Consider the following 25,083-nt stretch of genomic DNA (forward strand, 5'->3'; position numbering starts at 1 on the left):
TTTCTCAAAAATGCACTTTGCATCAAAATATTAACTGCTTCAGTTAAGAATATCAAAGTTCCTTTACTTTCTAAACTCATGTTCTGTTTCGCTGAACAATCCAAATTATTATCGATGGAAAACCGAGTCATATATCACTGATTGAAAATACTGTTACGGATGTCATACGTTACGCCGGTCAGGGGTTTTAATAAATTTTCCTCTCACTGTACCATGCTATTACATTATTTTTCTACAGATGATGATAGATAGCTTTGGAACACTGTGTTCTCCAAAGGCATCATGAATAATTTTTTCGAAAGCCATGAATTTAGTTGAAAATGGCGTTACGGAAGTCAGGCCTTGAAATGCGTCAAACTCAACTTTCAATTTTATAATCGATGATTAAAAAAACACATAGATTTTCGACTGTAAATTGTATATATTTTTCTTTTAATATGCCTATGACATTCAATTACTATAATATCAATAAATATTGTTTTTAATATCATCGCTTACTTTTAAGTCAAACACGTGTTACGGAAATCAGGACTGTTTCAGCGACAATATATAAATCAGGGGGGAAAAAGAAAGAAAGGATTGTTATCAACAGGTGTTTACTGACAAAACAGGCTATGTGATGCTGAAATAAAAAATGAGTTTTAATTGTCTCTTTCATCACCGTAATGCTATTTAGTATTGTAGTAAAATTGAAATATTCACGTGCGACATGCTGAAAAATACACAAACCGATTTTTTATTGAAATAATTTGACATTTTTTGACACTTCAAATGCATATTGTTTGGTATCAAAATTTGTAATTTTTACTGTAGATATCTCCTGAGAAAAGTATCAGCCAAATACATTAAACGGCAAAAAATAATTTTGTGATGAATGCTGGCGACAACATTATATCATAATTGGAACCATTTCTGGAGAATGGCTGAGTACATCTCCCTTTGGTATGTAATTAGCTATCCTTGAGCCACAAGATGTATATTGGTTGCAGTGAAGGGTTTTCACATCCAATGTGTTAATGGTATTTGCATATCGCGATCTATCCATGTCTCCGTATCCGATTCGCCCTCCAACCCCAGGAAAAGGCACGGGCAAATAAATAAAACAACACTGTTTATTACTGATATATTCATTTATTTAGATAACTAATAATAATAAATAATAAAAGTTTATCAATATTAACATGATTTTTTGTTTAATATACAATTTTGTTTCCAGAATGTTTCCAAATCTATCTTATTGAGATTAAATTTTCGATATATAAAAAGTAAATGTTGAAATATCGTAAATTAAATGTCAAAGAAAATGAAAAAAGACACTTGAACGATAAAAAAAGGCTTTAAAAACAACAATGGAATTGTAAAAAGTATAAGTCATACTATAAATAATAAAAAAAAAAATGTAATATATCTATTGCACATGTCAAAGTGAAAAGAAATAGGAAATCGACTTTGGCGAACAACACCAGTGAACGACAGATGAAGCTAGTGTTAATAAACGGTGCCGTTAGTCTAAATAAACGTTTTAATTTTCTTTTTATTAGCCTTGTACCTTGGTGTTTATTCCCGAAATTCTAAATACCTGTACAATATGAGCTTATAAATCATCTTTTTGAGCAGGATAACTTCGATAATGTAACTACAATTCATAAGTCTGGTTCTTTCCATGTTTCTAATACTGTATTGCATAACAAAGACCTTAGAAAAAACAAAATGTTCTTTACACGGTTGTATTTGGTAAACAAAATATGCATCGATACTATTGAAACTTTAATGCTTCATTTCTAAATAAAGGGCTTGAATCATGCTATCACACTAACAAATAGTGGGCAGTTTGATAGTTAAAAAAATCGTCAAGAGCAATAACAGGATTTTTTAATAAAAAATAGATTATATTATATTATCATAATATTATTATGTTAAAATTGTTATTATTTTGTATATATTGCTAGTATCAACAATAATTATCTTGTAAAACAATTTTTGGTACATAATATACAGTCAGGATACCCAGTGTAATAATTCATCAAATATTGTAATGTATGCTATGATTTCATTAGAGGAATAAATACAAGTAACTGTATTTTGCAATTCGATTAAATAGAAAACTAAATATATAGTATTAAAATATAATGATTAGTCAAATTCTTTTGCCTACGTAAGAACAACGTTTGGAATCTACTCCAAACGAGCAAAAGTTGCACAACTTTCCCTGCGAGCCCATGAAGTCAGCCACCTTCCCGTTTGTGTCTTTCCGGACAGGCATTTCACACAAACAACATTTTCCCATAAGCTTACTTTGACCAAAAGAGTGTCTAATGCAAAGATAGGCGTCGCCTGAAAAACGTCCTTTGACGACATGAGTACCACAAATAACACAGGCGTCTTTATTAAGCGGGAAATGTTTGGTTGTGAAACCTCTATATGAACAGGAGCATCCCCTGCACAAAATGACTGGCATAGTGACTTGCAAAACTGGATCTGCTATTTGTATACAGCGGGCAAACTATAATAATTAGAAAGCTTATATTAAACACATCGATTCATATGTTTCAAATGTTGAGATTGGTTACAAAATTTGATATGCTTTCTAAAATTGGACCAAAAGAGAAACAGCATGCACAGATTTGAATATACAAAATTTTTCAAATGCTGAGATTGGTTACAAAATTTGATATGCTTTCTAAAATTGGACCAACAGAGAAACAGCATGCACAGATTTGAATATACAACATTACTACATCAAACGTCATGAGAGATTGCTATGGGTACAAGTTTTACTTGGAACATGTTTTTAATTCATACACCGATTTTTACAAACGTCAACAGAGGGTACATACTAGGTGAAATTCATCGAGTATCAACGCAAATATTAGATGAAAATGCATGTACTATATTAAGCATAATATCAAACTTACAACAAAAAATCAAAAAGCAATCTCCGAAATATGTGGGTTTTCATTTTTTGTATTAATAATTGCTAACATTGACTTGGCATACTGGATGATTTATTTAATATGTATACTCTAAAATAAAATTGCAAATCAAATTTATTCTATTTTTTGCCAGCACATACAGTACATTGAATAAAATTGCATACCAATTACCACACTAACCTTTAAGAATTGGCTTCTCATAAAATCGGGTATAGTTGAAGCACTTTCAGAATGTCTCATGAAATCAACCAACCTGTAATTATAAAAAAGGATACTCAATATAACCTCTGATCAGTACAAATTCTGTATCAGTTTACACCATAATTCTATTTTTTCCAATACAAATATTAAATCAATTCCAAATCCAAGTCTTATATACTAGTATGTATTGATTATAAGATTCGTACTTGTCAGGTAATCCAGCTCTTTGGCAATGGTAAGGCACCCTCGTTCGTTTAACTGTTTCATTTTTACACCAGTTCATTAGATAATCGACAATAATGGTATGGTACATGATCTGAGTCTTTTTCTCTTTAAGATATAGCATCTCGGCATTCTATATAAAAGAAACCAATATAATCAGTACTTTTACAGAGATGTCTGGGGAAGTGTTTCGTTTTTAATTTACACTTAGTAATTGGTATGAATTGTATAAATTTAGTTTGCTAGGAACTAAACTTTGTTCAGAGGGAATGCATAAAAAACATATCCAAATGAAATATAAAACCTTAATTTAAAAAATAGTGATTCAAAAATAAGTCAACCGTCTAAACCCTCGAAAACGTTGTAATCATTTTGTCATCAAATCACCTCATAAAAGGCTCCATGGATGAATCTGATATCTCGAATAGCTCCAGCGAAGTAGATGAAAGGTTTAAGGGCCCTCCGAATTTTAGACCAATACAGGTCAGGAAGAGGTTCTTGCTCATCGATATCGCCCAAAATCTGCTGCATCTCTATTTCAGGTAATCCATTTGTTAGAACCAAGATACAAAGGGCCTGAAACCCGTCAGTAAAAATATATTATAAAATTAATCTTATTAGCAAGATTCAAAAACATGACAAATAACAACAATCAATTTATAGTTACATGTATGTACACTGTCTAATGTGTAAAATGAAGTGTTGTTGAAAAAAAAACTTAAGTATGTTTCACCTTTTCCATTTGCCCAGTGTCATCGTTAACAACAAGGTCCTTCAAAATACACTCCAACAAGCCATTTACAGAATCAGAGAGTGTTTTGATGTGTTGATCTAGAGTTCTAAAATCCCCGAAAGTTCGAAGTTGTTCTGCTAAAAGCGTGAGCCACAGTGGATTCAACGAGTTGGGTTCGGATAAAATGAGCTCCATTTGGGTCTTGTCGAGTTTCTAAGGTAAAAATACAAATTAAAAATGTACTATTGCTCAGATATGTGTATCCCGGATAAAAGAGTTTTAAAAAAAATTGACAAGCCTCGTTATTACGTTAGCTTTTTGAAAGAGTTTTGTTTCACACTTCGTTTTCGTCGGTATAATAATATTTGGCATGTCATGAATGAAAGAACAAACAGTCACTGTTAGTCCTATAAATCGATAGTTTTTTAATTTTGAATTTTAAGGCAAGAATATTATTCTTACTTTATTATAAAGCATAAGGTATTGAGATAGTATTTCTTTGGCGTCAGACAATTTTAACGAGGGGATCTCCAGGAAGAAGCAGGCATGCTCCTTTGCCCGATGAAGAGAAGGAAGATGCGCACTAGAAGTAGCCACAACAGCTCGAACATTACCAGGTAATTGAGGCGGTAACCATTTCAGTTGCTCATATGAATCCCGGTTGCTTAACTTCAAAAAACAAGTGAGAGTAATGGTTAAAGACACTGTATACAGGTTCATTTTCGCCCCGTGTAATTTTCGCCCTTCTACACTTGCAAACATGCAGTTTCGCCCCGTCTTGAATTCGCCCAGACACCGTTGTGTTTAAAGCGAGATAATATGAGACAATTGAAATCCGAATTCACCCAATCTTAAATTCGTCCACTAAAATCAAGGACGAATAGGTATAAAATAAAACAAGGGCGAATATTACCCCTGAATACAGTATTCCAAATACATAAATGTGACTAAGCAGTTTCTGTCTTTCAGATTCTTGGCAGCTAGCATACTATACAATTCTGGGTTTTTTAGTGAGATACCATGTGGTCAATATTAGTTGTATGAATAATTTGTAAGTAACATTTTTGAGTTTAAAGATGGCAATATGCAGTATCAAAAAAGTGTAATCAATGAATATTTATCACGATCATTCGTCTTAAAAGTACCACACATTTTCTGCAAAATGTCAAAAAGCGATACTGGTTTAAATTCTTTAGAAATTTATTTTCGGTTTTATGTAGCGGTTTCTCTTTTATGTTATCTATATAGATTATAATCGTACCTCGTCTATTCCATCTAAAACAAGCAGCATTTGATTTTTGTTCTGTCGCAGTTTTTCAAATTCCTCTCTCATAATCTTCATGTAAAAGTTTTTTAGGTCGTGCGTATCCTTTGGCACATCTATTTTATATAAATAATAAAAACTTGCAATAAAGAAAAAGAAAAAAATGAAAGAATCCTAAAACTATTGTTTTTACAGTAAATAATGTAGGAAAAAATAGTACTGACCTATTTTTTCACCTTTAATAAATTCTGTCATCCGACGAAGCAAATTGTCTGTCTGCTGACTCGTCTCCGAGATTCCAACAAAATGGTAAAAGACATTCAATCCCTCCTTTAGACAAAGAAAGCTTCACGTGAAAAATCAGGTGAATTTAACGTGAAATTCGCGTGAAGCGAAACTCAGGTAAATTCCAAATGAATGAGGAAAGTCAATGCAATGAACAAAAACTTGTAAAACCCCGCAACTTAACTTGTTAAAAACATAAAATTCAGTCTCTATCATAAGAGAGTGGGTTAGTTTAATTCCTTTTTACTAACAAATATAGAAATATGTCCATAGAATACGAATGTCGCACCTATTGGTACACTTGCACCACAATAATTTCAGAAAAAAATTATATACCACTTCTAGTTGCTAAAACGAAAAGATTAAAAAATGAAAGACAAAATTGGCACAAATTATCATTTATTAGCCATTCTTTTTTGTTCCCATTAATTGACGTAGTCTCTAATATCGGAAGCAGGTTTGTTGAGGTACTTATTGTCATCCCTGCATATACTGTCACTAACGACTTAATACATAATTACAATTCACATATCGTCAATGACTACTCAGACCAAAAGGGAAATAAGGAAATGCCGTATATACTCTAATATAAGTCTCGTTGTGGTTTCCTATTCCTTCATTATTCTTCGTGCAAATTCATTTATAACATCCCTAAAAGTGGGTATACCATATCGTTAATCATAACAATATTTCATAAATCCCACTTCTTGAAAGGTAAGATAGAAATAGTTTTTATTATTCAACATAGCATGATTATGATCAACATAGATAATGCAAGTACGTGTAATATATGTTTCATGGTTACTAAAGTAACTCAAGTGACTGTCATTTATATTTCGCTTCCGTGTTGTAAAATTTAACTGTAAGATAACAAACATTTATTTTGTAAATCTTAATTATAAAACTGTTCAACTGGAATTTTTCTGTGGGATGATAGTTTAGCAAAATCATCTATAAAGCAAATTTTCATTTTGGAACCAAAGTTGCATGTAAATGTTTGCATCCATAAAAAAGATATACGGTATAATTAAATAATTAATCAATAACTCTTGTTCAAAAGCATAACTATCGTGAACAAAATAAACAAGTTTTGAAGCATGTCATAACTGATACGTTTTTAAATGTGTTTTAGTGAACACTGCATTATGAACTGCAATGCTGAGCTAAAATATATACAAATGCTTTGATTCGCAGTAGCTAGTGAAGTATCAGTTTCGATAGTGATGTAACAAGTAACTTAACATTTACAAACTACTCATGTTTGGATTTTTTTTCATTAATTGTTATCAATGAACTATTGTTATCGGAAGGGGGTCATACACTCATGTATTTATCCACTGTTTGTATAAAAACTACTCAAAGCTTGTTTCCACAATATCAAATTTACAAATTTTCTAGTTGAAGTTACCATGACAAAGTGCCATCACTTGTAGAATCACTGCTACTCGCCTAAAATCAATACATGCTTAAATCAATGCTAATGCGGAAACTAAACGAGCACAATATTCCAAAAAATCCTTATGTAGTTTATACAATTGCGGAAGGATACACTTTATGTTTGTGAGACATGAGATAAACTATCGAGTGCCAGGAAAAAACCAACCTATTGAAAATATTGAAATGTAATCGACAAAGTAGTTACATTGTAGAATTGTCATCCCGACTCTAGTTTCCCTCAATGTATTTTAACTTTAATGACTTATAATGACATACAGAGACCAAAAAAATCTAACAATTTTTATTGATGCTACAAAAATATCAAGCGTGCACTTAACAAATAATAAAAAAATTAATAAAAAAAATAAATGCATATCTTCCCATTTGATATTTAAAAATTAGTTATAAATAAATGTATAATAATTAATTTGGTGTTAATTTGCAATCAAGTACTGTGGAATCTTAAAATTCATGGGGACAAACATTGGGGGACTATCAACCCTTTAATGGTTCATGAGGATGTTATTTGTTGGACTCGGTGGAGCTAATATATAACAACTCCAAACTTTAATGAATCCTTAGCACGTTTGATATTCTTTTTCTTTTATTATTTTTTTAAATCAAATATACTAAGTGCTTTATAAGTACTCTTTATGCTACGTTTTAGCCAGGGAGAGACCAATCAAAATGTGTACAAAACTCTGCAGCCTCACGCGTTGTGGTGTCATCGCCGGTTGCTTTTTGTTGCTGGTAGACTTAATACTGGACTGGGCCTTCTATAGCGTAATTCTCAATACAACTCAAGAAGGCATCAACAAGGCAGATAATTTGAAAACAGCAATTTTAGTGTTTGCGATCGTCGGCAGCTTAATTTTGTTGTTAATATTCTTAGCAAGCATTGCGAAATTTCTCGTTAACAGAGAGGGCACTCTCTTGCATGAAAAGGCTGCCGAAATTCTTATAATTCTGTCAGCGGTTGGGACTTGGATAGAGGACCTGCCACAAATACTGCTGGCTTTGATCGTTGCATTAAAAGCCAAGGATCCTTTCACTTCCATACAATACGCGAAAGCCTGGTTTGCTATATGCAAGGCAGTATTGCTTATTACAGTCTTATTTGTAAGGATGCGGCCATGTTGTGAAGACAAACCAGGGAAATGGAAGAGAATGGTATTCATTTCAGAAATCATCGGACACGCCGCAGTCATCGTTGTTAGTTTGTTTCTGTTAGTTCAACTCTACTCTGACAAACTCTCTTAGAAGGAGAGGGTGGATTATATAACATTAAAGGCCACCAGCCACAAACCATTATTACCGACCACAATGAACAAACAAAAAGAAAACGTTTAACTTATGCACTCATTCATTTTTAAAATCAACGTTAAATTTATTTCAGTTTCAGCTTATTTTTCAAACATGATCACAAACACTTATTTTTTTACCAGTGTTCAATGTTTTGAGAATTAATCTATATTTTTACCCCTTTTTTAAATGAAATTTGTAATTTTTAACTATAATTATGAATTCATATGAAGCTGTGCCTTTTATATATACTATTATATTTATATAAACAACTGAAAAAAAAAAACTTTTACAGGGTTTTTTTTAAACAGCAGTGTACAAACTTCCTTATAAACTGTATGCATGCATTTAGACACTTTATTAACTGGAATCGGTGATATTCATTAATATATTTATATTTATTATAATTATAATAGTTAATGTATACCTGTAAAGCCCTCTTCACAAACTTTGCCAGTACTGAGGTTTTCCCCTGGCCTGCAGCTCCCGTCAGGCACAACAATAGGTTATCGTCCTCATCATTTTGCCAGAATTCTGGATCCCCTGTGATATTTACATTGAATTTGAACACATTCAATTGCAACAAGAATACTGTGTTCATTTTGAAATTCATATTTTTACTTTCTTTCAGAGGCACGGGCCCTGGAAGTTATTGTAAATATATTGCATGTGCATGTATAAAAACTTTTTTATACATGCACATGCAATATATTTACAATAACTTCCAGGGCCCGTGTTCAGAGGCAGTTAACCTTCATTGATTTTTTTTTTCCAAGAAAAAACGTCCATGTTAAAAAGCCTTTAAATTTTAGCAAGTACGTAGTACCTAATTGGGGCTTAAGCACGTGTATGAAAATTATTAATACGAGTACTACAATAGGTTATTACCTTTAGATTACTAGTAAATACTATTGAATAAAAGTGGTTTTAGTATTTTTATTACATAAAAAGAAAGGGTGATTTTATTGCACTGCACTAATACTTACGAACAAATGCAGACTTTTCGCCTATGAAGAGAATGTACATGAAAATATAATTCAAAGAAAAATGTACAATGTAATTTATTGCATGCATATATTGCTACTATATAAAACACAGAATTATAAAAGGTAGAATGATCAATAGCATGTTATTTGAAGCCAAAAAAGAACATCAAAGTACTGAAGAACTGACGGGAGTTGATTTTGTCGATGTTTATTTATTTTAAAATCAATGATATGTTTTTTTGCATGACAAGTACATGTATACGTAGTTTCTAATTTGAATTATGTATATTTTTATAATATGAATTTTTGAACTTTTTCGACTAGAATGTCGAGAAACCTCCATATGAATCATGTTAATAAAATAATATTTAAAGATAAAATTAATTCAATCAAACTATGTATCAGTGGTAGAAATATTTCTCGAAAATTGTATGGATCCAAGCAATATTGAACTCTAGTCTCGTTCAACCAAACGCTCGGCTGACACCGTAAATCTCCGACAAGGGTTTACGGAGACAGCCGAGCGTCGAGTTGAACGAGACTATATTGAACTCTGGCGTAGGAATACATACGACTACAAAAAATATTTAAATTGTTCGTATCATTTAAAATCTGACTATTTTTAAGGTATTTGTAAGTAAGTTTCCTTGAAAAACAATGCTTTAGCATACATTACATCGAATTCATCAATAATTTTCAAGAACTAAGTCTTGTCAGGAGCAATGATTTGTGCTGAGGTCCAAACACTGTTTCACTTTTGGTTTGTCCGAGTGACTGCATAGGAGAGTTGATTAATCAAAGTACTGAAGAACTGATGGGAATTGATTTTGTCGATGTTTATTTATTTTAAAATCAATGATATGTTATTTTGCATGATGAGTACATATGTAGTTTCTAATTTGAATTACGCACATTTTTATAAATGAATTTTTGTACTTTTTCGAAAAGAATGTCGAGAAACCCCAATATGAATCATATTAAATAATATTTAAAGATAAAATTAATTCAATCAAACTATGTACTAAGTAATAGAAATATTTCTCGAAAATTGGATGGATCCAAGCAATATTGAACTCTAGTCTCGTTCAACCAAAGGCTCGGCTTACACCGTAAATCTCCGACAAGGATTTACGGAGACAGCCGAGCGTCGAGTTTAACGAGACCATATTGAACTCTGGCGTAGGAATACATACGCTTACAAAAAATATTGAAATTGTATGTACCATTTAAAATCTGACTATTTACAAGGTATTTATAATTAAGTTTCATTGAAAAACAATGCTTTAGCATACATTACATCGAATTTATCAATTATTTTCAAGAACTATATATAAGTCTTGTCAGCAGCAATGATCGATTTGTGCTGAGGTCCAAACACTGTTTCACTTTCGGTTTGTCTAAGTAACTGCATAGGAGAGTTGATTAAAATCAACTCCCAAAAATCAACTCCCAAAAATTATTTCATTTATGTACTTGATATTACTTACCTTCTATTTTCAAGTGAGCAGGATCTATTCCTTTAGCGTATGCCAAGAACATATCTATCAATTCCTCCTGTCCAATAACAAGATGGGTTTTCCTTTCCAGAAAATTACTCTGTTCTAGGCTTTCTGAAAACAACACATTAATATGCCTCAACTTCGTACTGACACAATAAAAGTCAAATGCATTCTATTAATACCAGTAAAATGAATACATTAAATTATGAATATAGAAATCATACAATTTCTTCAAAAGAAATAAAAAAAAAATCTTAGTAGTAATTATTTTGTCAAAATATCTAATTTTAGATATGAATTATGAATTTTCCTATTTCTTTTATAAAGGCTTCATAATCTATGAAAATACAACCATTATTCATGACTGTCACAATTTCTGGTTTGTTCTTCTTCCTTCATGGCTTAATTCAATATACAGTACCTATGTCCACATCTGTATCTTTTCCTTTTTCCTCTGGATAAAACTCTGATATTCTTGATTTAAAAAACATCAATACTTTCTCAGCAAAGGTGTCCAGACCTTCCAGGATGACCTACAATGGAAAATTTATTGACCGCAGATGTAATATTCATGCTGTGCCTTATTCAATAAACATTTCAGCAGCGAATTTTGAAAATCCTGAGCTTTTTCTTTATATTTTTAAGAATAATTATTATGGCCTTTATTGTAATATCCTACCCTTTTCCTTCCAGCTTTTTCAGATAGACCGCTGTATTTACAGTCATATTCAAACAGCTGGTTTGGAAATTTCAATGTTATATTTTTCTTCAACTCCTAAGAAAAGACAAATTTAAGATACATAAAAGCATGTTGCAATTGTATTTTAAGCAATATGAGCTGCCATTTTCATGATGAATTTTTTTTTAACGAAAATATTTTTTTCTACTGAAATGACAAAAATATCATGGTTTTTAAATTTCTTTTCGCATAATTTTTGTGAAAATGGCCGTTAAGGAGCATTAATTGGAGCGAAATTGAATAATTGTCGTCCTGTACAAAAATTGATTTGCTATATTTTCCTTAGAAGAGATATATTTCCTCTGACAAAAATTGATGATTTTTTCCTACCTTATTTATCATAAAAGTTAAAGTTACATGCAGACTTAGTATATTACTAACAGGTTTTTACAGCAAAATAAAATTCTAAAAAATACAGCTCATATTGCTTTAATTAATGGTTTTATTAAAATATCTTAAAAAGAAATTTTCTCTGGTGTTGTTCTTATTTATTTAAAGACATGTACCAACCTTCAAATGGCACATTTTTAGAATTTCTTTATCTACAAATCTGTCTTGAAAATCTTCTGGAATTTCTTTAATAGCTTCAGAGTTCCTCAGAAGAAACAGAGCATTTGGATTACCAAATCTATAAGAAAATGTCACTTGACATACAATAGTTCAAACAGATTCATACATATCTATTCAGTTGATTTTAAAGTTAACATTATTTCTAAAAACTGCTATTAATAAAATTTAACAAACATGTGTCTTAATTACTAATATGTCAATTTCAATTTTTCCTATTTCAAGCCAGGAGCCTTCTACCAATTACAAATGCTCATTCACTGAACACTAATGTCATGGTGATTTTTGCCTGTTTATCATTACAGTCGTATCAAAAGCAAGATATAACTTCATCTTGACTAATTGATTTAACAAATCTTATGCCTAATAAGAGTAAGAGAGAGAGAGAGAGAGAGAGAGAGAGAGAGCATTTGGTTTGGGACTGTATAAAGTTCTAAGGAATAGCAATTACTTTTTATATCATTCCTAAGAACTTCCATTCAAAAATGCTGGGTGAATATATATTTTTGCAAGATACTTTTACCTGTAAGCACCATGAAGGATTTCCATAAATGTGATTGATGAGTTCAACACCCAGGAATACTCTTCCTTTAAATCACTCCCTATATCTTTATCCTCTGGAATCCATCCATATCTGTAGAAATCAAATCATAATTTGATCATAATTGATAAATAATTTTGGAAGATTTTGTAATTAAATATATTGATAATTTGAATTGGGTGTAAATTTCCATATACATGCATGTACATTTCAGATAAAGTACAGTGACTTGAATATCATGTCAGTCTGTTTTAAAAGTATTAAATGTACAGAGTGGTGTTGCAGATTAAATTTATATATAGCTTCCACAGCCCTATAAATTGTAAATGGAAGATCACATGATAATAATCTTGACGTCTAACTGATTTATAAATAGTTCACATTTTTTGGCAATATTGAAGGAAATTAATGTCTGAAACAAGACAGTCATCAAAATTTTTTTTTCAAATGATTTTATTTTATTTCAATTTTCCTAGTAAATCGAATTGATTACAAATGATTGAATGCACTCTTCACCTATATCTTAGCTAGGTTAATTTGGAGCTCATATAATTTGAAATCATAATTTAGTATAAAAAAATGTTAGTGGGCTTTCAAAAAAGATAATGCTTTGTATATGTAATAATCATGTGTTACATCACAGAAAGGAATATGACATTCATGTATCTAAGAAAGCTAATAACAATATGTGTACCAAAAGTAGGAATGCAAATGTGCATGTTAATAGAAGGAATACATAAAATCAATGAAAATTCAATCCCCACATCATGCGTGGATCCAGAATTTTTTTTTTGAGGGGGGGGGGGGGGGGGGGGAGGGGGAGATGGGGGGGAGGGGGTCCGACGATTATTTGGTTATTTAAGTTTACCAAGGGGGTGTCTGAGGCATATTTTTGGTAAATTTATTACATGCATGTAAATCTAAAGAAAATTAGTATACTGAATTGAAATGAAACTTGCACAACTACTATTTGATTGTGTCATGGAGTCATATGCATTGTAAAAAGTTACTGATGGTTAGCTACAACCCGTAACTGCAAGAAACATAGGTAATCATAGATTACTAAGCTCACCGAGACGGAGTATCACCCTTATGAGACATCACCTTCATAAGACCACCTTTATCATTTTATATGAAAATCATACTTTATGATCTTGGATATTCATGGATTCTGTTTTGACAAAATATTGTATATCATCTGATAAATTTTTTTATGATAATCATATGTTCATATGTTAATCAATTCAATGATATAAAATTAAATATTGCATCATGTCATATTTATAATATATATCATATAATACAATAAAATACCGTAATAAACAATAATGAGATATGATATTGTAACGTATGATATGACATTGTATTGTGTTATACCTTATTGTATTTGATCACATAATACAATATCATAAAATATAATACAATATAGTATTATATTACAATATCATATTACATAATACATCATAACATTGAAACATGATATTATATTGTATAATATAGTATAATATTGTATTGAATGACAATGAAACATATTTGATACATTATATGATATATCATATAATACAATATAATTTGATTCCAACATTGTATCTTTTCAAATGATACAATATTATGTGATAAAGTAAAATATTATGAAATACATTATTATATTATACATATTGTATCATATGACACAATAATATATATAACAATATCATATAATACAATTTCATGTGATATGATAATATATCATATAAACCAATATCATATCATACAATATCGTATGATACAATACAATATTATATTATAATATCATATAATACAATTTCATGTGATATAATTCTATATTACTGAAACCAATATCATTATATGATACAATATTATAGAATATACAATATTGTATCATAGGATACAATATAATATTTTGCAATATCTTATGTAATTGTATCATTTGATAAAATAATAAATTAAAAATACAATATAATATTATACAATATTGTATCATAATATACAATACTATACATAACAATATCATGATACAATATCATATCATAAAATATCAAAAAAATTGAAACAATATCATATCGTATCGTATAACTTTTTATAATACAACATATGATATCATATTGTATCATATCAAACAATATTGTTTCATATCATACAATACTATATCATAGGAATCATGTGATAACATTTATCAACAAACACATCTATCTATCGATCTGGTTTGAGTGAGGTAGGAGATTTCTTTAGCATCCTTGATAATGGAGATCAGGCTCTGCATCTGAAGCAACCTCTGCGTTTAATTTATAAAAAAGTTAAATCAACTATGCAAGCTTTCATCTATAAAACATGTGACCTGTTCCAAAAAACTAAACCTCATCCAGCATCCGAAACCTATGACTCAGATTCAGCATTCAAGCCCATCAGGTGCATTGGTATCATAAGACGCATCATCCATGCAAGTTTGGTGAAGTTTGGACCAGTAATAACTAAGATATCTTCATCAGAGGGCACTAGCAATTAAAACCTTTACTTCCTCCAGCATCCGAAACCTATAGCTCAGATTCAGCACTCAAACCTGTCTGGTGCATCAGTATCATAAGACACGCCATCCATGCAAGTTTGGTGAAGTACGGACCAGCAGTAACTAAGATATTGCTATCAAAGGGCACCTGCAACAAAAACTTTAACCTGGTCCAACAACCTTAACCTCCTCCAGCATCTGAAATTTAGGACCCAGATTCAGCATCCAAGTCTTTCAAGTCCATAAGTAGGTCCAGATGCTCAGATTCAGCATCCATGCCTGTCAGGTGCATCTGTATCATAAGACACACCATCCATTCAAGTTTGGTGAAGTTAGGACCTGTAATAACTAAGATTAATTTTTTAGCATCCTTGATAAAGGAGATCAAGCTCTGCATCTGAAGCTACCTCTGCGATTCATTCATATTACAGTTAAATCAACTATGCAAGTTTGAAATAGTACTATCATCTATTAAACATGTGACCTGTTCCAAAAAAACTTAACTTTATCCAGCATCCGAAACCTATGGCTCACACTCAGCATTCAAGCCTGTCAGGTGCATCAGTATCATAAGACACATCATCCATGGAAGTCTGGTGAAGTAAGGACAAGTAATAACTAAGATATCATCATCAGAGGGCACCTGTTTCAAAAACTTTATTTAACCAGCTCTTAAAACCTTAACCTCCTCCAGCATCCCAATCCTATTGCTCAGATTCAGCATTCAAGCTTATCAGGTGCATCAGTATCATAAGACGCACCATCCATACAAGTTTGGTGAAGTTACAATGTAGGACCAGTAGTAACTAAGATATAATCATCAGAGGGCACCTGCAACAAAAACTTTAACCAGCTCTAAAAACCTTAACCTCTTCCAGCATCCGAAACCTATTGCTCATATTCAGCATTCAAGCTTGTCAGGTGCATCAATATCATAAGACGCATCATCCATACAAGTTTTGTGAAGTTAGGACCAGTAGTAACTTAGATATTGCTATCAATGGACACCTGCAACAAAAACTTTAACCTGCTCCAAAAACCTTAACCTCCTCCAGCATCCGAAACCTATAGCTCAGATTCAGCACTCAAACCTGTCTGGTGCATCAGTATCATAAGACACGCCATCCATGCAAGTTTGGTGAAGTACGGACCAGCAGTAACTAAGATATTGCTATCAAAGGGCACCTGCAACAAAAACTTTAACCTGGTCCAACAACCTTAACCTCCTCCAGCATCTGAAATTTAGGACCCAGATTCAGCATCCAAGTCTTTCAAGTCCATAAGTAGGTCCAGATGCATCATCCATGCAAGTTTGGTGAAGACATGACAAGTAATAGCTTAGATACAGGACCTGCAACAAAAACTTTAACCAGGTCCGGACGCCAACGCCGACGCCACCGCCGACGCCGACGCCGAGGGTATAGCATAAGCTCTCCTTGACTTTGTCTCGGTGAGCTAAAAAGGAATTAATTATAAGCCCAGTAACAATGCTAAATTTCCTCCATGTAATATGTTTTGCAGACATTATGCATAAATTTTTTATATGAATATGAAGACCTTAAAGTATGATTAGCAGGTAGTTAAATTTTCACCAACACAAGTTACATGTTCCACCACAGAATCAAATTCAAGACAATTAACAACTTTTCAATGCCATACCTTTGAGTCTGATCCAATTTTTCTGGACAATATTTTAGTTGCTGTGTATACCATATAGAAGAGAGAAAGAAAGAGAGGAGAGAAGATTGAATGATGGTCCAAAGCTACACATATAATTATAAAAATTATCACTTCTATAAATTGCATAGACCCAAAATATGCATTTAGCTAATTGGTGGTTTGAAACTTTGTATATAAATTTACATTGTTACCTTTCTCCCGATAAATTGATGAAAAATGGACAGCCGTTGGTCTCTGTGTGACATCTGTCCAGTTCCTCCATGCAGCATCGAATGGTCTCCTCTGAGTTGGTGTCCTTTGGAACACCCCACCTCAGGTCACAGTCGATGAGGTGAATTTTCCTCTCCTCACACCATTCTCTCAATTCGGGAAACACCTATTCATGATTTAGAGACATTAAACACTTATTTTTCAAAGAGTTTGTAAATACCCGGTATATCTTACTAGGGTTTTTTTCATCATTATCTTTAAAAAAATCCTCTTAAAAATAATTTTTAATAAAAAGTAAAAACTGTAATAAGCAAAATCTGAAAAGAGTTTGAAAACCTGAAGTACCTCTTGTTTAAATATTTGATTTAAAAAATTGATTAATCTCCTAAAATTTGATTTTAGAAAAATTTTGAATGTTTGAAAAATGATTTTAAAGATGTTTGCCTACCTTTTTTACTAAAATTTCTCTTTCACAGAAGAAATCTGTAAATGTTGAGGATACAAACACTCTCACTATTCTCCATGCTCCGTTATTTTCAGAAGACTTGTCAGAATCTACAGGGTGAGGCTTAATGTTTTGACACTGTTTTTCTACATGCTCCCAACAAGCATTTACTATTGCCTCAGCTTTCTCTTTTTCCTGTAAATACCAATAACGAGATTTGTAATATAATTACATTATACATAAAATATAATCATTGTACATGCCAGGCACATATGTAGCATTGTATTTGAGAGTCAGGTGGAGATGGGGAGGGAGGTGGGGGCAGACTCATCCAAAAACTCTTGACAAGCAAAACAAAACAAAAAATAAAACAAAACAAATATCCTAATCTGTGTGTGAATGAATGTTTATTGTACAATCTTCGTGCTGCCCCTTGATGGCCCCTAATTGGTCAATAAGGAATTAAATTGAATTGTACTAATAACTTCAATTTCCAATTTTACTAATAATTTCCTTCCTTTCACTTCAGTGTTGCATACATGCTCACAAAATATTGGGGGGGCAATTCCATTTCAATTCACTTTTAACATTGTCAATTTAAGCAAAATGTTTGCTGCGAGAAAAAGGGGGCAGCCCCCCCCCCCCCCCCCCCCCCCCGCCCCTCCCCCCGATACTACGTGCCTGCATGCACCGATTCTACGTGCCTATGTGCATCAAAAATATCTTTTAACCATAAATCTTTGTTTATTCGTATTAGCATCAACAAATTTTTAAAAAGATAATTTTTCAAATCATACAAATGAACACCGATGTAAAAGAGAGTGTCGACCGTAATTAAGAATCGATGCTTTAACTATCATGTAAGATGGAAATGACATCTTGACATGTTCTGCATGCTATCGATTACACATAGATATCTAACTTAAGTATAACAACTTACACGCTTGTGTTGACTTTCTGCTGTCCTATATCTCCGATACATATTTTACCTGTGGGGAGGAAGTCATTTGTTTACATATTTTCTAAGGTAAGCGATGTCGTGTTAGCGCTTGGAACTCGGCGTCAAATGTCCCCATCATTAAACGCAAAGCTGATATCAAATCTAGCCACGTCTAAATGCTAGACGCTGGTTCATTTTATGCTCAGCACTACTGATTTCCGGTTCGGTTCATTATTTGATAAGAGTTTACTTTTGGGTCACATCAAAAGTTCACATCATTCATTTTTTTCCTCTGAAATTATACTTTTCCACTTTTATAAATTCATATTAAACATTTTGTATCATTGTTTTTAATTAAAATAAAATACAATGTAGCATCAAGGTTATTGATAGATTCAATTTATTTATTAATTGATTGATTTATTTATTGATTGAAAAATATTACAAAGAAAAATGTTCATGTCACTGACATTTAGAATACCAAAACTAAGAAAATTAAAGTTTTTATCAAGGTCATATTTATTGACCAAAAAATATTACAAAGGAAAATGTTTATGTCACTGACACACTTAGAATACCAAAATCAAGAAAATTAAAGATGAGTTAGAAAAGTTTTATATTTAGCACTGATGTCACACTCATTTGCATATTTCAGTAGTATTCTTTTGGCAAACAGAACATCCCCTCTGGATGAGTCCAACGAATTCCAGGTCTTCTCACATTCTGATGGATTGAATTTAGCTGATTTTTCAGAAAAAGAAAACCACAACTCTTTGAATTCATTGTCACATTCATCACAACTTTCACACAAAATTTTCAATGCAAACCCAATGGAGGACCATGATTTATAAGTATCTGAAATGTTAACATCATATAGATCTAACAGATTTCCCAAATCTATTATCAGCTTATTAACGGTTTTATCACAAAATTGTTGTTGTCTCCTTGATTTGCCATAATAACTTTTGACATAAGGCTGAAAATGACTGGAAGCCTTGGATTTAGATGCATTAAGGACACTTAGTTCTTCCTCTCCACTTTCTTCAATAGACAGAATTTCATTTTTCAGATCACCTGATGCTTCAACACAATATTCGCTAGATTCCTTATGCCGAATAGAAAACTTTGATACCCAATGAAACACTTCACTCTCTGAATTCATATTCAGGGTGAATGGCATCAGTTTTTCTCCATACTTCCAAACATATTCCACAGTATATGGATAGAGATCACAATGCTTTTGGGATCCCAGCATAAACCATGGATTCTTCCCAATTTGGTCGACCAAGATTTTGAACTTCCCTTCCCCTGATGTCATGTTTTCTACCACTTCGGCTATGGGTATATGGAAGAGTGAATTGTGTAGATTGGATGGGAACACCGCATCAGGAAAAATTGCATGCAAACCATCTTTTGTCTCACTGTCCACCATGTAATTCTTCTTTCTCTGCATAACATAAGCAGTCAGTAGCCCCTGAGTTTTAAGTGACGTTGGATCAGCCAAATATTTTAGACTCTCTTCAGCGTAAAGACTCATTATTTGCTCTATCAACTTCTCTGTGACAACATCAACAGATGAATCCATTTTCTCAACATCCACATCAACCCTCAGGGGAGAATAGACTGTAGGAAGTTCCAATAGCGTCATATACTGATGATCGATAATACCTCTGATATATTTCTGAAGAAATATCTCATTGTCCACTCTAGGTACATGGAATTTACGAGGCGGGTTCATAGACACATGAGTGATTGGACAATCGTCTGATTTTTCTGTAATCCCGTACCTATCTGATATCACCTTTCTGCGAGCAAAAGTATTCATAATGATGTTTTTATCTGTCTGCCATCGGTCACTCAGAGATGGTCTACCACTGGTGTAAAACCTGGAAAATGTTGTTCTCAATATTTTGTTTGCAGTCTGTGTGACTTTTTCCAGCATCTTTAAAAATGGTATTGGAATCACATGTTTCTGTAACCAAAAAAGTAATTTTTTAAAAATACACTTGTAATATTATCGAAGAATAATATTGAGAAAACAAAATAAATGTACAACCATTTACCATGAATTGATTTTGAACAGAAACCCTGATTCATGAACTCTCTTGAATTTTACATTTTGGGTCTATTGTTCAACTCAGAATTGAAAGTTGATTATAAAAGAGACCATGGGCACAAAACTTTGACTTCGGTCAGAATTTCAGTTATTCATTTAATAATTATTCATCATAAATAGCACTGGGTAGATAAGCAACAAAAAAGGGAAACAAATCTATATTGCATTTCAAATCGCCTTTATTGTATATATATGTATATCATTTTCAAACTTTAATGTTTTGTACAAATTCTGTTCCATTTCCGGACTAGAAGCTAGAATGGTAAATAAATTAATATTGACATCTTCAAAGCATTAAATAAATTATGCTTACAGTTATGCTGGAAGAATTTGAGACCGAGCCATCTAACTATAAGACAGGTCACCAACACAATGAGGGTACTTGGCAACAGTAATAAGTAGTATATCAACCCCTCCTCCTCAAACACTGAATCGTCCATACCTGAAATGTATTACATCGCATGTACAGGGGATAAGTAGAATACATGTATGCATTCAAGTGAAAAAAAAATAACCACCCCCCCCCCCAAAAAAAATACCTTTAAATCAGAGACATAAATAATGTTATTCATGTCTCTGCTTTAAATAAAAAAAGAAAGTTATCTCTATAGAATGAAAGAGATATTGAATTCACATTTAAACTTTTCCATTTTTGCGGTTAAAAGCACGGGCCCTGGAAGTTATTGTAAATATATTGCATGTACATGTATAAAAAAGTACTTGTATACATGCATATGCAATATATTTACAATAACTTCCAGGGCCCGTGGTTAAAAGATGAAAAAGATGAAAATGTTAATTTCAGATAGTTTTAAACAAAAATGCTAACGTTGAGCTTATTTACAACACAAACAGGAATTTACCAGTAACTAAGAATCTCTAATTCTGTGTTTATGCAGACAAAGTTACTTAAATTTTGAAGCTTGCTAAATCAACATCATGTAAACATCAACTCAGTTGCAACATGTGATTTGCCAATAAATTTAACCGGATATCATTTTGGCGTCCTAAAATCAAAATTGAATCCAAGTTAATAACTATTCCGGAAAATTAAGTTATCTCTCTTTGAACAACGTTACTTGTGTGTTTTACGTTTATTCGATTTTATAGTTACACAGAGACAAATTCTTAGCTTTAACTTGTAGTGAAATCAAATCTTTCATTTAAAATTTTTTTTTATTATACTGTACAGTATATAAAATTGCCAAAAAAAATTCTTTGGACCCCCCCACCCCCAATGTGACTGTGTCAATCGGTTTGAGATGTGACATGCATCGTATATTTTAAGTGTTTTTTTTAGCTCTAATTTGTAACGTCAGACAAGAACATAACCTCAAGCTGTTCTAGGAAAAATCTGGTATAACTATTTATTCAGTATAACTATTCAGTCTTAGCTGTAAGTTTCGAGTTTACAGTTTACATGTATGTAGGAGGGAGTCCTGGGATGGAAGGGGGGGGGGGGGGTATGAAATTAATTCTAAGAATAATCTATGTACCTTTTGAAATTCCCATCATACTAGTTACACTTTTCGTATCAAATATCCCTGTCCAGAGTACTGATTTTCGAGTAAAACACCCCGGAAAACAAGTTTCAGTTTTGAAACACCAAAAAAGGAAACGGAACATCCCGCTCAAGTGCTAAAATATTCATACATTTGTAATAAGTAACCAGGGACACATCATCAGCTACCCCGGGGGTAATATCGGATAAACTAAGTCCAACTCAAAGTTGATATCACACGATAACCGGGGATCGAGTTAAAAATGAGACGGATTAAGGACAAACATCCCTAAACAAATTTAGAAAATTTGATAGGAAAAAACTGCCTTAAATTGATATTTAAAATTAATATTCTGGTAATATGCAAAGTCTATATTTTCCAAGAATTCTTGGGGAAATCATGCTACAGTATATTTCCACGAATTCAAACTTTGGACGATAATGTAAGAAGAAAATATACTAAAAACTTTTTTTTTCATTTTCGAATGCTAACTAGATTATATCTATGAGACGATATATCAATTTTTTTTATTTATGGTTACATTGAAATTAATGTTAAAACGGGCTTGGTCCCTGTGATCCACACTAATTTCGCTCTACAGATTCCCGCAGCTTAACATGCATGGTGAACTGCATGCATGTACATGTAACAAACGGTAGGTGATGCAGCTTAAACAATAGATGAAAGGGGAGGGGGGGGGGTGTTCAGTTGTTCATCATGGCATTAATTTCTTCTGTTCGGTCGCTATACTTGTACATGTACATGAATTGTATGAAGAATTAAATAAAACTGTTTTTTGTAGTTTTTTGACATTTTTTTTTTAAAAAGCAAAATAATTGTACATGTAATCACGATATGCGACTTTTTGGAATTTTTAACTGCAATACGGGTCTATAGCGTCAGTCATGCTATACTACTACAATGTACATGTATAAGCGCATTTTTTATGTTTTTAAATTCTAATGATGTTATTTGGATATGTAATTAAAAATATATTTGGCTTAAAATTCCTTTAAGACATGTAGACGACATTTTAAACCTTGGTGTCTTGGGTCAAGAAGATTGAATGAATAAAACTGAAATAGTCATTTATACATATCAGATTTATTAAAGTTCTATAGCATGCACTTTTGAATGATGAAAGATGCACTATTCTAAAGCTAGATTTTAAAGAAGTCAACATAACCTTTAAACCTTTTTGCAACCAAAAAAACCAAAACTAGTTAAAGTGCGCATGTAAATCATGCCCAAACAGTCGGTGTATACAGAATGGCTCATCATTTCATAAATGACATGCTGTCTTATGTAATACTTATGTAATGCAATACAGAAACATGCAAACAGTTTCATATCATATACAGATTTGGTTTCAGCACAGACCACAGAGTTGACGGAATATGATAAAAGTAAGAGAAGTTTTTTCACAATAGTTTCAGCTTTGTTAACCTTGTTGAGAGAATCAAAATATTTTTAAAATGAGCATAAAACATTTTTTTTATATCTTTAGAAGAAAAGAAAGATAATCTTGTAATTTTGTTCTTGACTAAGTGTGGCTGTTCTAAACTACTCTTATTTTATAGAACCATTTTAACAAGAGCTTGGACTTTGAGTAGTTGTGTCAAACAGCAATGTGACGTATGTCTGTCTATTTCATTGAAATCAACACGATTTCTCTGGCTTTTGCGCTAAGACTACGCAATCGGTGCATATTTTACTTGAATCCAGCGTCATTTTAAACATGTTTTGACGCAAGAAATGATAGCTACGTCCTACGAAAGGTCCAGTGCCTTCTTAAAATGGTTCTAATAATCGACCATCTTGTTTTTAAAAAAATAATGAAATCTGTGTATACCAGATGCATTGTACGTATATTTATGTTTAATCTTCGAACAGTCAGAATCATTGATTTGATTTGGCCACAAAAAATGTACCCGAAGTCACGTGAACTTAATAACCCAGAATATGACAGGGAAAGATAACAAAAATCTGAAACATAGAATACTTTGTGCATTAAAAATATGCTTGTTGTGCCCCTCCACGTATTCTATTTTATATGGTGGTCCTCCTCCACGTGTTCTTTTTTATACGTTATGCATTGAGGATGCAGAGCACCAATGTATATACATGTAGAGCTGTCACGGGTTGTTATAAAACTGTAAGGGTTTCTCCATCTGTACACTAAAGCATCCACATCCATGTCCTTCAGTACGATTCGAACCCGTAACCTACACACTGAACAGAGCTCTACTGCTCAAGAAAAAAGGGATAGGGGATAATCTCCTCTCAACCACAGCACTATGTTGGAGAGGGACTGATAGACTGCTGTCGAAAAGATGTCAATGATGGGACGGCATAACTATAAAAAAAAGTCTCGCATAATATCCCTTCATTCTTATTCTGGAAACTAGATTTTAGAATTTTCAATAATCAGATGTATATCAAAATACATATCCGAACTAATTTGTTTTATACCCCTTAAAAAGTCACGTAATGATGCGAGAGCAAGGGGTCTTTAAAGAAATCAGCTTTACTCAGACAGAGAAATCGTCTTGCTTTTATCACACAACCTTGATACCAGGAATTCATCGTCATCATCAATTCAAACAAGTCTCCACTAATTTACATAGTCGTACAATGGAAAATATATCGACCCTGGACACTTTTTCTTGATATGTTGCGATGTGGCAAGACTTTCTTCATCAAGAATTATATTGGTGGAATAAGACAGGCAGCGGACGATTTATCATTTGATCAAGTTCTTTTAAGATTCCCCAAGTCCAATATCGATAATGTTCCATAATGCAAATATTTAATTAAGACACAAAAGCCCCCGCGTACGGCGCTGATTTATCCGGATTGCCTGCTGTCACGAAACCTCTACATGAATTTTGCATTCTCCTTTCAGGTGAAAAAAATCTTACATCGTCGAAAAACCTGTTTTTTGTCTTCGCAGGGAAAAACTCACACCAACGAAA

At 32.4% G+C, this 25,083-nt stretch overlaps 2 protein-coding genes across 2 annotated transcripts; both read right to left on the minus strand.

The window, feature by feature from the left end:
- Nucleotides 1-1,111: 1,111 nt before the first annotated feature.
- Nucleotides 1,112-18,790, minus strand: LOC128184347 (telomerase protein component 1-like). The gene is made up of 18 exons (XM_052853788.1): nucleotides 18,491-18,790; nucleotides 17,554-17,745; nucleotides 17,087-17,271; nucleotides 12,692-12,802; nucleotides 12,112-12,229; nucleotides 11,542-11,637; nucleotides 11,284-11,395; nucleotides 10,851-10,973; nucleotides 9,364-9,384; nucleotides 8,805-8,920; nucleotides 5,578-5,683; nucleotides 5,351-5,469; nucleotides 4,552-4,758; nucleotides 4,090-4,302; nucleotides 3,744-3,932; nucleotides 3,341-3,489; nucleotides 3,114-3,186; nucleotides 1,112-2,503 (listed from the first exon to the last, which is right to left on the minus strand). The coding sequence occupies exons 1-18, from the start codon at nucleotides 18,530-18,532 to the stop codon at nucleotides 2,138-2,140; spliced, it is 2,538 nt and encodes an 845-aa protein (XP_052709748.1). The 5' UTR covers nucleotides 18,533-18,790; the 3' UTR covers nucleotides 1,112-2,137.
- Nucleotides 18,791-18,985: 195 nt separating this feature from the next.
- On the minus strand, nucleotides 18,986-21,594 carry LOC128184348 (uncharacterized). The gene is made up of 3 exons (XM_052853789.1): nucleotides 21,470-21,594; nucleotides 20,920-21,048; nucleotides 18,986-20,462 (listed from the first exon to the last, which is right to left on the minus strand). The coding sequence occupies exon 3, from the start codon at nucleotides 20,430-20,432 to the stop codon at nucleotides 19,083-19,085; it is 1,350 nt and encodes a 449-aa protein (XP_052709749.1). The 5' UTR covers nucleotides 20,433-20,462; nucleotides 20,920-21,048; nucleotides 21,470-21,594; the 3' UTR covers nucleotides 18,986-19,082.
- Nucleotides 21,595-25,083: the final 3,489 nt, after the last annotated feature.

Source organism: Crassostrea angulata, chromosome 5 (genome assembly GCF_025612915.1).
Source record: "Crassostrea angulata isolate pt1a10 chromosome 5, ASM2561291v2, whole genome shotgun sequence".
NCBI lineage: Eukaryota > Metazoa > Mollusca > Bivalvia > Ostreida > Ostreidae > Magallana > Magallana angulata.

What these genes read in the sequence shown, in the direction of transcription:
- LOC128184347 (XM_052853788.1), bottom strand. Translation starts at nt 18,532, where the DNA reads ATGTATCGGAGATATAGGACAGCAGAAAGTCAACACAAGCGT. An exon ending in ATCAATTTATCGGGAGAAAG is followed by an intron (nt 12,803 to 17,086) that starts GTAACAATGTAA and finishes TGATTTCTACAG; the next exon opens with ATATGGATGGATTCCAGAGG. An exon ending in ACCTTATGCTTTATAATAAA is followed by an intron (nt 4,303 to 4,551) that starts GTAAGAATAATA and finishes TTTTTACCTTAG; the next exon opens with AAACTCGACAAGACCCAAAT.
- LOC128184348 (XM_052853789.1), bottom strand. Translation starts at nt 20,432, where the DNA reads ATGCTGGAAAAAGTCACACAGACTGCAAACAAAATATTGAGAACAACA.